The 15,108-nt window shown below is 43.0% G+C and overlaps 1 protein-coding gene across 1 annotated transcript in view; it reads right to left on the minus strand.

The window, feature by feature from the left end:
• kcnab1b (potassium voltage-gated channel subfamily A regulatory beta subunit 1b) overlaps positions 1–15,108 on the minus strand; it is a gene marked incomplete at its 5' end in the record, with an annotated part of 71,431 nt that overhangs the window by 35,676 nt on the left and 20,647 nt on the right. The window contains 4 exons of the mRNA XM_080726420.1: positions 1,764–1,808; positions 6,814–6,893; positions 8,957–8,994; positions 12,734–12,777. Of these exons, the coding sequence (XP_080582546.1) occupies positions 1,764–1,808; positions 6,814–6,893; positions 8,957–8,994; positions 12,734–12,777 (207 nt within the window). The remainder of the gene's footprint in view (positions 1–1,763; positions 1,809–6,813; positions 6,894–8,956; positions 8,995–12,733; positions 12,778–15,108) is intronic.

A 15,108-nucleotide genomic window follows, 5' to 3' on the forward strand; every position in this document is an offset into this window, starting at 1 on the left:
GTGGTGCTGCTAGGATCAGTGGGAAAGTACTGTAGAAAAAAGCTGAGATCCGAGCACTCGAGAAGATTAAAATAAAACAAAGTTTATTCCTTACGGTCTTCATCAGGGCAAGAATCTTTCAGGGCAAAAAAGTTCTTGCCCTGATGAAGACCGTAAGGTCGAAACATGTCGGTTTTATAGAATAAACTTTGTTTTATTTTAATCTACTCGAGTGCTTGGTACAAAGTAACTACCGTAGTTACTAAAGTTTTCAAGTAAGTTTAACAGAGTAAAAAGTACAATATTTGCCTCTGAGATGTAGTGGAGAAAAATTAAAATAGCCTACACAGGTAAAGTAAAAATACATTGAAATTGTACTTTATAGGGGAATACCACTGACTCATTTTCAATTTTGAACTACCGGTACGTCATTATAATATACCTTAGAGTTGTTGTGTGGAAAATAAGAAAAAAAGTATCCCCCTTCTGTGTTGCCTAGAACTGGAGGATTGATTGTGGGGTCATGTGATCCGTGACATCATGAAGATGTACTCTTTTTTTCTATCAGTCTCCGTAGAGACTCTCAAAAATTGCCAAGGCCGACTACAGTATATATCAAGTCGTCCTGGCGGGGTATTGGGTGAAGTTTTCAACTAGCAATAATCGCGCCTCTTTGGCTTGCAGAGTCCATCTTCATGATGTCACTGATCACATGAGCCCACAATCAATCCTCCAGTTCTAGGTAGTCTGGGATCACTTCACTTTTCGGGCTTGTAAAACCGGTCTGGAGCGGAAACCACAACACGTCATGTTGTAGTACTCAAAGACTACAATTTGGCCGGAACTATCCACCGGAAACAGTTTTAACCCAAAATAATTCCCCTGCGCTCAAGGACATACTTTTAGGGCCTACTTAATGAACTCCTTGATGCGGAGTAGTTTTGCTTTTGAAAAATTAGTTTGGTATATGCATCTTTTAGTCCAACTCGTAGCGACTGGAAAGACTACACTAGGCTACTCGAGCATTTTAATTGGGTTTGGGGAAACGGGGGAACCAAATCAAAGCGACGCCGCTTCTTCTAGTGGTTTCTGCGCTTTAGGCGGAAACCAAACGGCCTGTTGTGAAGGAACACCAGGCTTTCCCCCAGAAAGCCTGGTAGGCGAGGTTAGTTCTAGGCAACACAGAAGGGGGGGAACCTTTTTTCATATTTCCACACTAAGGTTGATTAATGACATAGTTCAATGTTGAAAATGAGTTTAAGTACAGTACTTCAGTAAGTGTACTTAGTTACAGTACTTTACACCACTGGCTGTGCTGCAGGCCATACTGCAACTTGAACTCAACACCACAGAGCTGAGCCATGCTTTCCTCTGATGACCATGGATACAGCAAGCAGATGTACACCATGGGTTGGTGATATCACTGATGGTGATGGGAAGGGGAGATATAGAGCTGTGAGGCTTCTGTTGGCTTGGCGCTGTTGTATACTTGTTACTGGCCCCAGGCTGAGATTGAGGAGATTATATGGATGCAAACATGACCTTTTGTCATGCATGCAAACACATATTCACACGGATGAATACAAGCAGTAGACACACTTTACACAGACATATACACATGCACACGAGTGCACATGTACATCTCCCTCTAACCTCGCCCACAGGCATACTTACACCCATATAGGCCTACGTGTGCATACTAGAAACGTACGCATTACTAGAAAAAAAGATAATAATCCAAGCCATATTGCGGCTGTGGCACTTTCTTAACAGATTGCACTCACCTCCAGCACTTTTTCTTGATAATGTTCCCCAGGATTATCTCCGCTCTGTGAAAGAAAGAAGGAAAGAAACAAAGGAGATTACATCTCAAGCTTTCAGGGCGAGGAGAATTGAAGATTGCATGCTCCTTAACCGCTGTGAATCTGTATCATGAATAACCCACTAAAAACCTCCACATACTGTAATAATAATAAAAAGAAGAATGAATGACTCTTCTTATCTGTAATGCATGACTCTTTAACCTTGATACTAACATTCACCTCCAGGGTAGGAATTTCATAGAAGCCATGAAAGCTAAGGCCGCCGTTGCCCATCAAAAAATGATATGACCTAAAGTGATGCCCCACCCACTCTGTCCCAACTGATTGCCACGACTGCGGTTTTCCTGGTGAACCTGAGCGCAACGGTGGGGGCCGATGGGCAAGGCGAAAACAGTTGTGTGCATTAGCGCAAGATGACGATAAAGGAAATCATTAAATGGAAAAGATTAAATTAACTTCTGAAAAGCCTACTAGGCCCTAAAACCTGGCGAAAACAGCTGCATGCATTAGCGCAAGATTAGATGATGAGGATAAAGGAAATCATTATGGAAAAACTAGTGGAACCGCGATCTTGCCACACGTGAATAATTGTGGTTGTAAACAATAACACAGACAATATACCGTAAATCCATAGTCTAGTAGTGGGAAGAAGAGGTTATCATCATGGCCCCAAATAACTTTTAAATATCTTGTAATTGGCGACGAGTCTCTTACGAAATCGGCAAGAGTGCCTTGTCAATAGTCAGTGGTGTGTTCCCCACACTCCCGCGTCCCCACCGTTGTGCTTAGGTTCACGGGGAAAACCGCGGTCGCTAGGCTATGAATGCACCATTTACCATTTTCTCCTCTTTTTAGACAGCATTGTCTTTTGTTGAGATTCTGTGTTCTCAACTCCACCTGTTGATCAGTGACTGATTAGTCCAGGGCTGAGCATGTGTGAACTTTTGAGTCATTGATCATTTGTAAATACATCCTTCCTACAGTATATAAAATGAGTCTAATGGGAGAGCTGGCCCGGCTGGCCCAATGCAGCTACGCCCAAATTTAATTGTGGGCTCGCCTGGAAGGCGAGCACACGTATGTTATCTTCATTATTGTGGGCTCGCCTGGAAGGCGAGCACACGTATGTTATCTTCATTATTTATTTCTATACTATACTAGTCAGTATCCTCAAAACTTTGGCGCGATTCATCTCCTAAACGCTTACACCTTTCGACACCATTCAAATTTTTATGTGTTCAGCTTACTGAGGACAAGTGTGCGTGTATTTTTCTTTTTGAAATGTTTTGTAGTATAATTATAAAAAAATAAAAATGTTTAACTTTAAGCACCCAATGCATTTCCAATGGGTTTAGTGAGGAAAGGGACCCATGTTTATATTAAGGCGCTGTGGCTGCAATATTCACACTTCAGATATGCTATTTATATCAATGCGTTCACACAGGTCTGCTCTCTGATTTGATCCAAATATCTAAGCTGTGTGATGTATAAAACTATAGTTATAGTTAAAACTATAAATAAATGTCCCTCTCCACTCTACTGATTACACAGCTGTGATCAAGAATCAAGTCCGGGCGATGGGATGTAAATCCCATAGCCATATATCCTAGAGCCCGCAGGGACAGTCAGCCATATTAGTGGTTGTTGTTGGTTGTCAGGGAGATATCAAAACCAATGCATTTCCAAGTCAGATCCACAAACACAATAAAAGCCATGCTCCACTCCTCAGTCTGGAGTGGCCACATAGAAGAACGCCTTGGTTATAGACATAGTGGAGGACAGATGTGATCTGGGATTGTTAGCCTACAGTATATGCACTCAATATACTCCACTACAGTTGGAGTCCATTTGACAGTTGCTGGTTCCCAAACACAGAATCAAAAATGTAGATCTAGAACACATAGAATATGTACAGTACAGTAAGGTTCAGTAGAGTACAGTAAAAGTACAGTAATGTTCTGTAGAGTACAGTAAAGTACAGTAAGGTACAGAAAGGTACAGTACAGAAAGGTACAGTAGAGTACAGTACAGTAAGGTACAGTAAAGTACAATACAGTACAGTAAGGTACAGTAGAGTACAGTAAAGTACAGTAGAGTACAGTAAGGTACAGTAGAGTACAGTAAAGTACAGTATAGTAAGGTACAGTAGAGTACAGTACAGTAAGGTACAGTACGGCACAGTAGAGTACAGTACAGTATAGTAAAGTAAGGTACAGTAGAGTACAGTAAAGTACAGTACAGTAAGGTACAGTACAGTAAGGTACAGTAGAGTACAGTAGAGTACAGTAAGGTACAGTACAGTAGAGTAGAGTAAAGTACAGTACAGTAAGGTACAGTAAGTTACAGTAGAGTACAGTAAAGTACAGTAAGGTACAGCAGAGTACAGTAAAGTACAGTACTGTAAGGTACAGTACAGTACAGTAGTGTACAGTAAAGTACAGTAAAGTACAGTAACGTACAGCACAGTAAGGTACAGCAAGATACAGTAGTGTACAGTAAAGTACAGTACAGTACAGTAAGGTACAGTAGAGTACAGTAAAGTACAGTAGAGTACAGTAAGGTACAGTAGAGTACAGTAAAGTACAGTATAGTAAGGTACAGTAGAGTACAGTACAGTAAGTTACAGTACGGCATAGTAGAGTACAGTACAGTATAGTACAGTAAGGTACAGTAGAGTACAGTTAAGTACAGTACAGTAAGGTACAGTACAGTAAGGTACAGTACAGTACAGTAAGGTACAGTAGAGTACAGTAAAGTACAGTACAGTAAGGTACAGTAGAGTACAGTAAAGTACAGTAAGTTACAGTAGAGTACAGTAAAGTACAGTAGAGTACAGTAAAGTACAGTAAGTTACAGTACAGTACAGTACAGTACAGTACAGTACAGTACAGTACAGTAAGGTGCAGTACAGTATAGTAAGGTACAGTACAATACTGTAGGGTACTGTACCTTACAGTACCTTAAAGTATCCTATTTGTTGGGTTGGAATCGAGCCCACACTGTTTCGAAGGAACAGTATTTCTAGTTTATTTATTTGTTTATTTATATATGTGTATCTCCTCAAAACTTTGGCGCGCTTCATCTCTTAAACGCTTACACCTTTCAACACCATTCAAATTTTTATGTGTTCAGCTTACTGAGGACACGTGTGCTTGTACTTTTGGTTTTGAAATGTTTTGTAGTATAAATATAAAAAAATAAAAATGTTTAACTTTAAGCACCCAATGCATTTCCAATGGGTTTACAGAGTGGAGAGAAGGATAATAGACCCATGTTTATGTTAAGGCGCTGTGGCTGCAGTGTTCACACTTCAGATATGCTATCTATATCATTGCGTTCACACAGGTCTGCTCTCTGATTTGATCCAAATGTCTAAGCTGTGTGATGTATAAAACTATAGTTATAGTTAAAACTATAAATAAATGTCCCTCTCCACTCTACTGATTACACAGCTGTGATCAAGAATCAAGTCCGGGCGATGGGATGTAAATCCCATAGCCATATATCCTAGAGCCCGCAGGGACAGTCAGCCATATTAGTGGTTGTTGTTGGTTGTCAGGGAGATATCAAAACCAATGCATTTCCAAGTCAGATCCACAAACACAATAAAAGCCATGCTCCACTCCTCAGTCTGGAGTGGCCACATAGAAGAACGCCTTGGTTATAGACATAGTGGAGGACAGATGTGATCTGGGATTGTTAGCCTACAGTATATGCACTCAATATACTCCACTACAGTTGGAGTCCATTTGACAGTTGCTGGTTCCCAAACACAGAATCAAAAATGTAGATCTAGAACACATAGAATATGTACAGTACAGTAAGGTTCAGTAGAGTACAGTAAAAGTACAGTAAGGTTCAGTAGAGTACAGTAAAGTACAGTAAGGTACAGAAAGGTACAGTACAGAAAGGTACAGTAGAGTACAGTACAGTAAGGTACAGTAAAGTACAATACAGTACAGTAAGGTACAGTAGAGTACAGTAAAGTACAATAAAGTACAGTAAAGTAGAATAAAGTACAGTAAGGTACAGTGGAGTACAGTAAAGTACAGTAGAGTACAGTAAAGTACAGTATAGTAAGGTACAGTAGAGTACAGTACAGTAAGGTACAGTACGGTACAGTAGAGTACAGTATAGTATAGTACAGTAAGGTACAGTACAGTACAGTAAGGTACAGTAGAGTACAGTACAGTAAGGTACAGTAGAGTACAGTAAAGTACAGTAAGTTACAGTAGAATACAGTTAAGTACAGTACAGTAGAGTACAGTAAAGTACAGTAAGTTACAGTACAGTACAGTACAGTACAGTACAGTACAGTACAGTACAGTACAGTAAGGTGCAGTACAGTATAGTAAGGTACAGTACAATACTGTAAGGTACTGTACCTTACAGTACCTTAAAGTATCCTATTTGTTGGGTTGGAAGCGAGCCCACACTGTTTCGAAGGAACAGTATTTCTAGTTACATTAGTTATTTAAATTCCTTCAGCTTAAAATCATTGTTTTGTGGGTGCTGGTGGCCTAGTGGTTAAGGTGCATACCCCTTACAGTATAGGCTAATGCCTGACAGCGAGTCACGGATTTAACTTCTGAGGGCGACGACCTTTGCTGAGTGTCAATCCCCATCTCTCTTTCTGTTTCCTGTCACACTTCACTGTACTATCTGAATAAAGGCTGACAATATTATAAAACATAACATGTTTGATGGCCTTCCTGCCCTGGCATTTGGATTTTGTACCCTAAAAAAGAAAAAAAAAAAAAAAAACATACAACAGCAAAGGCTCCCAAAATGAGGGAATTCCAAGCCTTTTCACTACCGGGTCGGGTGTGTGAAATGTATAATGCCCTGAATTCACTTGTGTCTTCAGGCGGGTTACAGTGGTTTATGAGGGGCTGAATATGAGCAGTGTTGTGGTCACCTCCTGGGACCGATGCCCCAGAGGATCAGCCCAGTGCCGCTCCAGGGTCAGATAAGATTAGATGTTAGAGAACAGACGGGAGGCATTACTCACTTTCCCCGGGAGTAGACCTCCGCGGTGTCGAAGAGGTTGACCCCGCTCTCGTAGGCGATCGTCATCAGCTGCTCTGCCACCTGACACGGGAGGGGGGTATTGTTGGTTTTATACGGTTTTATGGTCGGATATGCACATCCCCACAGTTTCTTTAAACATGGTGCTGTACCCAAAAATTACGTGAAGGAATAAGGGAATGTCCGCACACGATAAAATGCTCCCCCGTCCTTTTTATTTATTTAACCAAAAACGTTGCCCATGGCCATGGGCAAAACGTTGTTCATTTTTCAATAAATGAATACAAAAGACGGGAGAGCTGTTCATCGTGTGCAGACATTCAATTTTCATGTGTAGAGCATGTTTCAGACACAGGTGCATAAAAAGTCACTGAGTTATGACCAATGCCTACAAAGAGATGAAGGAATCTGAATGAAAACCGTGAAGGTGTTTACGGCTAGCCTCGTGTAGCCAGACGAATCTGCCATTGCAAAGAAAGATTGCCCCTGCAAGACTAGTTTACAGCCATTTTTCTCTTAAGTCATACTGGGGAGGAAAGGGGGTCTTCAACCTAGTTATTGTTGTGCCTGTGATTTATTTAAAGTTATTCATGGAGGGTATTGTATTGTTTGTCTGTCTCTATATATGTGTGCCCGGGCAATGTGACAATATGGCGGTGAGGAGCTGTTCCTTGATGACAATGGGTGCATGCACTTTGAAGGTGAGAGTAAAGGTCTTTTCACATGGGGGCTGATTGACAAGTAATTAGAATTCGCTTTCACTGAGATAGGAGCGAACATGTAGGGAGGCGCAGGCAACGTGTCTGTCACATGCGTGCTTCTCTCAGGCACACACGCTTTCCCGCGACCACAGAGTTAAATAGTGTTGAACTTTTTTCTACACAATGCGTAGAAACATAGAGGAGCTCCATGCGACCCCCGGATCCAAGTGACCTGACCTAGAAACCACTTATCCTGACCTGCACACACCATGGCTGCTGCCTGAGATATTCACCATTGTCATCATCATGGTTTAAATCAGGGGTCTTCAACGTTTTCAGGCCAAGGACCCCTTGGCCAAGAGGGAGATAAAGCAGGGACCCCAAATGCATTTTGTATAAAATGTTGCAGATTTTCATCGACTCGTTTTGTCATCGGTTGGATTTGTGTTAATTTGTTTTTCAGACATGTAACCATTTAAAATGTTGATCGTTTAATAGTAAATTTGACCTTTCACTCTGTACTTGGTCTGCTCTTTTTTTTAACCTCTACACCAAAGTTATTTGCAAAAAATAGCCGATCCACAAGCTCTCAACGCCTCGCAGCGCAAGGTGTTGAGAGTTTGTAGATCTGCTATTTTTGGCTAAAGTTCTCCTCAAAATAGGGATGCAAGGGTTCAAGTTATTTTTTAAAAGAATGGTCCTATCACAAAGATTTGGCGGCCCCCCTGCAGTAACTCTGAGGACCCCCTAGGGGTCCCGGACACCCTGTTGAAGACCCTGGTTTAAATTAATACAATGGCAAATATCTCTACGGTTTATTTTGCACCCCCAGTTGAACCAAATTGGTACAATGGTCAACTTTGGCAGCCACAAAATAGCCTCAAATGGGAGTTGAGGATGGGAATGAGAGGCAAATGGGTCTTTCAGGCATCAAATAATTGTAGACTTAATAACGTGCATCTCCCTCCGCGTCATCAGTGCCTTCTGTGTGGAGTTTGCATGTTCTCCCCGTGTCTCCTAGGGTTGATACCCTCACAAAAACATGCAGTAATCCTGGTCTCAATAATGCCTCCCCCTGGCCAGCCGGGGCGCTTGATGGAGGGGAAAGGAACTGGTTGGAATAACGTGTTCCTTCCACGCGCTACGTCCATCCCTGGGAAATTCAAATCCCCCCTGTCAGGTGAAAAGAAACAACTTGGACTACTCATGCATTGAAGGAAGCATGAGGTCAGTCCGTTGTCTCCCCAGGCGTGGCAGAGGGAGAGCAGAGCCCAGGATTACATAGGCAATTGGCACTGGGTGAAAATGGGTTGCAAAATCGTGGGATAAAAATTAAGAGCAAAGAAAAAATAACGTGCATGCTTGAGTATTGATCACAGCGATTGTTAAATTATTATTACTATTTTTCATCATTCAGTGTCTTACCTCGTCCGATATCTGACTTCCAAAGGTCACCCAGGTGCCTGTTGAGGGAGATGTACAAAGTCATAGTTCACAAACAGCAAACGCACACACATGGAACATACTGGACCTCCAAACGCTTTCCCATCTTGCCTAACAGAGCCAAGTTAGCCATGCATTAATGATGACTCATTTTAGCACAGGCACACGGCACAGTGCCCATTCCCCTATACAAACCATCATGGCCAAATGTGAGGGTTGAACATTGACAGGGTTGTTGCCCGAGGCTCAGTGAAAGCATTATCATAATCTTTTATCCCCCTTTCAGTCTAAGTCCTCCGAGGCCTGAACTCCACCCTCGGCCACTGATCATTGCTTTTTAAAGCAAACCCCAGGCAGAACCAAGCCAAGGCATTTTCAGAATACATTTGGATATGACTGACAGTTCTGTCGTTCTTGCTGCGTTTCAGGCAGAAGTCATTATTGTGTGTCTGTGTGTGTGTGTGTGTGTGTGTGTGTGTGTGTGTGTGTGTGTGTGTGTGTGTGTGTGTGTGTGTGTGTGTGTGTGTGTGTGTGTGTGTGTGTGTATTACCCGTAGAATTGACATGTGCCACAACCTGTGTATACTCTGTGTGTGCCTGAGTTGGTGTGGTATCATCAGCCTCTTTAATAGTGAGGGCAAGGAAATGGCCTGTTTATTCTTCCTATCCAGTCCTCCACAGGGATACAGATTTACTATTTTTATTCCTGTTATCCCACAAATTACCTCCCAGTAGTCCTTTCAAAAATTCAGAATGAATGTACAATGATACCTCATCAGCAGCCATTTCTCCCTAGTTATTATCTTTGTCAGGAGATCATGTTTTCACCCCTGTGTGTCAATTAGTCCAAGGGATGTACCGGTACTGGACATGTAAATATGCCACCACAAGGCCATGTTATGTTCATGCAACCTTAGTCCAAGCTGTCTTAAGCCTGTCTTTAGCCCCTATAACGCAGTTTAGAGTGGGAAAATTTGGCAACGCATGCACAATATGGGGTTGCCCACTAGTCCAACAGCCCATTATAATGCGAGCGTTGAACCAATGGTATACCTCGGAATAATGAGCCGTTGGACTAATAGCCTGGCACCCACAATATAAATATAGTGCCATGTTGAAGTCACAGACATGCCAAATGTGCATGCTGGATTTGAAAATAAAGTTTGGGTGTTTTGACGAGAACATTTATGAGTGTGTGTGTGTGTGTGTGTGTGTGTGTGTGTGTGTGTGTGTGTGTGTGTGTGTGTGTGTGTGTGTGTGTGTGTCCATCACCTACACTCGGCAGAGTCGGCACATAATTTGAAGCACATATCTTTGAACGGGTAGGACTAGTGTGAATAACAGAACAAATCTACAACTAGCTCAATGGAGCGCAATCCTCCACCAGGAGGCATGCCTTACCCTTCTTTCCATCTCTCCATGTCTGGGGCATGTGATGATGTTTTGGGGTTGTGTGTGCAAGTATGAATTAGCCTGAGGCAATGGGGGGAATGTCATACATTATTACGGTGCAACCTATAGTGATGTAGTGACCTGTAGCATGTTGTCATCGCTAAGGAAAACAATGTTATAGCTTGGCTCAGGCAGTTAGTGGACAGACCAATGCTCCTTGTGAGCATGAGGACCCAGGGTTGAATCGACCACCGTCTTGCACTCATTCTGCTGACTAGAACCTCTGGTTTTCTGTCTCTCTACACGAGGGGTCAGCAACCTTTTTGAAATGAAGTGCCATGTTTTGTTTTTTTTAGATACAGTAGTGTGCCATGTCATCAATCCATTTTTTTTTTGGAGCTGTGTGAAGCACAGGCTCCCTATACGTGGCTGTGTGGGTCTGTGTGTGTGTGTGTGTGTGTCTGTGTGTATGTAGCCTGAACTTCCTAAACTTCGGCACGCCACTAGTCCCACAGTTTTGCCACCACACACTCGCGCCATATGTCAAATCGACCGGCTTACTCGGGAATCGTGGGCTATTACTTTTCTAAGAGAAAGGTTCTATAGTTTAATTGATATTAATTTATTAGTGAATTAATTTTCCCCATTGACTTAGAATGGGAATTGCAAAAACTCACATTCAATTATTTGTCTCTCGCAAACCATAGGGGCTAGAGTTTCAAGACTTGGAGAGGAGGTTCATAATGATTTCAAGGATTAAATAAAAAATAATTGTGTCATTTGGCCGCATGGTGGCGCCATAACACCCCACTTTACGTTTTGGCCTGTAACTCTTGAACCGTAGGTCGGAAAATTAAAAATATTTTTTCCCTGGATTCCTTGGGTCATGACGCATCTCCCCATATAGGCCACGCCCATTTGCGCCATGATAGATTTTCCGCCATCTTGAATTTTCTCCAAAACACACTTTTTGCTCCTTTTCCTACATATTTTCTTCAAATGTCACAAAAATCGGTACACATGATCCACACACACACACACACACACACACACACACACACACACACACACACAGCTCCACTTCACACGGGTGTGATTTTTTATATAATTTTTATCCCACGATTTTACAACCCATTTTCACCCAGTGCCAATTGCCTATGTAATCCTGGGCTCTGCTCTCCCTCTGCCGCGCCTGGGGAGACAACGGACTGACCTCATGCTTCCTTCAATGCATGAGGAGTCCAAGTTGTTTCTTTTCACCTGACAGGGGGGATTTCCCTGGGATGGACGTAGCGTGTGGAAGGAACACGTTATTCCAACCAGTTCCTTTCCCCTCCATCAAGCGCCCCGGCTGGCCAGGGGGAGGCATTATTGAGACCAGGATTACTGCATGTTTTTGTGAGGGTATCAACCCTAGGAGACACGGGGAGAACATGCAAACTCCACACAGAAAGGCCCTATCGGCCCCTATCGCCGACCCCACCTAGGGTGTGGGCGCTGATGACGCGGAGGAAGAAACACGCCCCCAGCACCCACAGCGTCCCCCGGCGGGAATCGAACCCAGGACCTTCTAGCTGTGTCATCATTCCATTTCAATGACACCCCAACAAAATTCAGACACATTTTCATTGTCAGGACATTGTTATAACGATCATTGGCTCAGAGCAATAACCCACCTACAGTATCTCCCCGAATCCTTCCCCAGCAGAATTTTAATGAGTGTTGAATTATGGGCAGGATGTAATGTGCTGCAAATTAGGTGACTTACGGTAATTTAATTGACAACAATATTTGATTTTAAAATATAAATCCTCTTTCTCACACTTCCGCCAGTGTGCCACTGATCACCCTGCCCTGTGCAAATGTTGGCACCCGTGCCTAAGGCTGCCTACCCCTGCTTATCTACTATCCGAATAAAGCATGACATTTCAAAAATACATCTTTAATACATTGCAACCCTCCCAGCTAATAAACTTTTTGTATCAATAGTCAATAAACAGGTGTGATTTGAAATGTTAAGTATTGGGATTCGCTATCCTACAATGATATCTTGTTCGAAATGACCAAACCTGCCTACCGATGATTTCAGGCGGGTTTCTCTACTGTCTACATCCCTTCTTTGAGACACAGACCGAGTAGACAAAAAAGAATGAGCATTAGTGAGGAACAATTACCGGTATATGAAGATAGTTTGAAAAATTGGTGAGGTGGTCTTTTAAGTACAGTATTCAAATAAAATGTACTTAGTTACCACCACTGCCACATGCACACATGCAGATGTGTCAAACCTACAGTACTGTACATAGAGTGGAGGCACATAAAGGTATCATAAGTAATTTGACAGTAATTCTATTTTAATTGTACTCACCGAGTCCCAAACAGGAGACACGCAGCCCTGATTTCCCCAGGTTCCTGTAAGGAAATGAATGGAAACTTAATATACTGATGACATGAACAAAAATGGTCTGCATTTCTACAGCACCTTTATCCAAAGCAGTGTGTCCCAAACTATGGGTCGGGACCCAATTTTGGATCACACAACCATTGTGAGTATATGTTTTACTTTTCCTATATCATCTCTGTCTCCACCAGCCGAAGGCATTGGGAGAGACTATGTTTTCGCCTCCGTCCGTCCGTCCGTCCGTGTGTCCGTCCGTCCGTCCGTCCGTCCGTCCATAAAGTTTGTTACCAGCTAATCTCCGGAGGCGTTGGCCCGGTCGCTACCAAACTGAGCACACACACTCCCTGGATGCCAATTCAGAACCTCTGCCCCACATTTTTCACATGGGCCTGTTCTAGCGCCACCAGGAGGCCAATTTGTGCAAAACTACCTTTTGGCCAGTACTCCTACAGATTTTGTCCAAAAATCACGCAAATCGGTAGACAGTATCTCTATAGTCATGTGATCGACATGGATCTGTCTGATTGTCCATATTCCATCCTGATTGGCTGAGATTGGCTTTCAAAGTTTGTAAGATTGGTCCGTTTTGGACAAAATGCCTCAAATCACAAACGCAGAGTGCAATTAACATGAAATCGCGCACACACGTTCCCACTAGGCCGAGGAAGAAATGCCACTTCAAATTTTTGAAATCAGCCTAACAGAACGGCCCATACAAGGAGATATGCATGTGTGTCGTGTTTGATACCATGCAACATGCAACACCGCTCACTTCACACAGGTGTGATTTTCATGCTCACAAAGCCAAAGATTTATTTTGCCCTTGCTCTAGCTCTTGCACACACAAAAGGGTTAGGTTATTCAGCAAATCCAAATGACATGTTACTTTCAGTGGTGGATTATGTGGGGTAGAACTTTCCAAAGACACCATACGTCTAATGAGATTTCTAACATAGAGGAGCCAAAGTAAATATACGATCGAGAGTTAAAGAAAATCAATCGTAATTGTGGCACAGAGCTCTTAGTCTCAGCTTTTCTCAGCTCCTGAGTGAAGCTCCTCATATTCGATATGGGAGGGAGCACGTTCAATGTGAGGGTCACCTTTTGTTGCAGCTGTACTTCCAATCATGAATCAGAATTGTGAAATTACTGTCACAGGAAAGTTGACTTAACTCATCCATCATCACAGCCTCCGAATAGATTCTACCAGCTTCACAATCCAGGGAGTGCCACCGAAAGGCCTCTAGAGACTCTGGGGCTCATTACTTGGCAGAGCCAAAATCCTATTACTGTGTGTACTCTACTCACTGGATTGGGAAGTTTAGCGCCCAACTTTGTGTAACTAAGTGTAATCCCCTGTTTCTCCCCATTCAATACTCTTCAAGCAGAGAGAGCCTTCAGCATCACCGTGGGAGCAGGAGTGCTGGAGTTATTGTCTGTGCCATTATTAAACGGGGACAGTGCCATACAAGCTCAGCCTTTGTGATTCTTACTTTTTTGTGATTCTCCCTTTTGTCTTGTGTTGACTCACACACTTTCATCCTCTCTCAGTCTCATTCACACGTCCTCTCCCTCCCCTCTCTTTCCATCCTCCACACAGCCCCGTGCTCATTAATTCCACACTGCCGCTTTCGTCACCGCTGAGTATAGCACTTTGCCAATTTATTCACATCAAATTCTCAACTTTCATACACAGATTAAGCTGTATAAGGGTCAACTCTCTGAGGACTACGGTGTAAAACTGGAAGTTCCCAAAACTAAAAGAGTTCTGTTTTGGTTATTTTGCGCACTGATTGGACAACTATGCCAAAGGGAGGGATGCAAGCAACACAAGCGTCTCTGTGGGGCTGTTACACATGACGCAACGATGTTGTTTTTTAAAAGTCTAACGACACAACAATAATGAGAGTACACTGTGCTCCCTTCTCCGGCTATAGCCGAAGAAGGGAGAACAGTGTGTGTGAGAGTGAGAACAGTGTGCATCTGGTGTCTCTTCCAAGACTGCTTGAGTCAATGAAAATAAATTAGCATTGACAGGAAGACAGATAGGTGATGTCCCACAACATATCAGTGCACGCGGAGCCGGGTGCATCAGCGAGACAGATAGATGATGATGTCATGCGTCATATCAGCGCACGTGGAGCTGTGTGGAAGGCTTTCAGGACGTTGGGAAGAAAGATGATGTCTCACATCATATCGGTGCATGTGGAGCTGTGAGGGAGACTTCAGTAATACAGATAGGTGATGTAGCAGAACATTGCAGTGCATGTGGTGCAGTGTGTTCATCAGCGAGGCAAGCAGAAATCACGTCTACCGGAGCAAACGATTGGAGGAGACTACTA

Source organism: Nannobrachium achirus (assembly GCF_963921795.1).
Source record: "Nannobrachium achirus genome assembly, chromosome: 5".
In the NCBI taxonomy this organism is placed as follows: Eukaryota; Metazoa; Chordata; class Actinopteri; order Myctophiformes; family Myctophidae; genus Nannobrachium; species Nannobrachium achirus.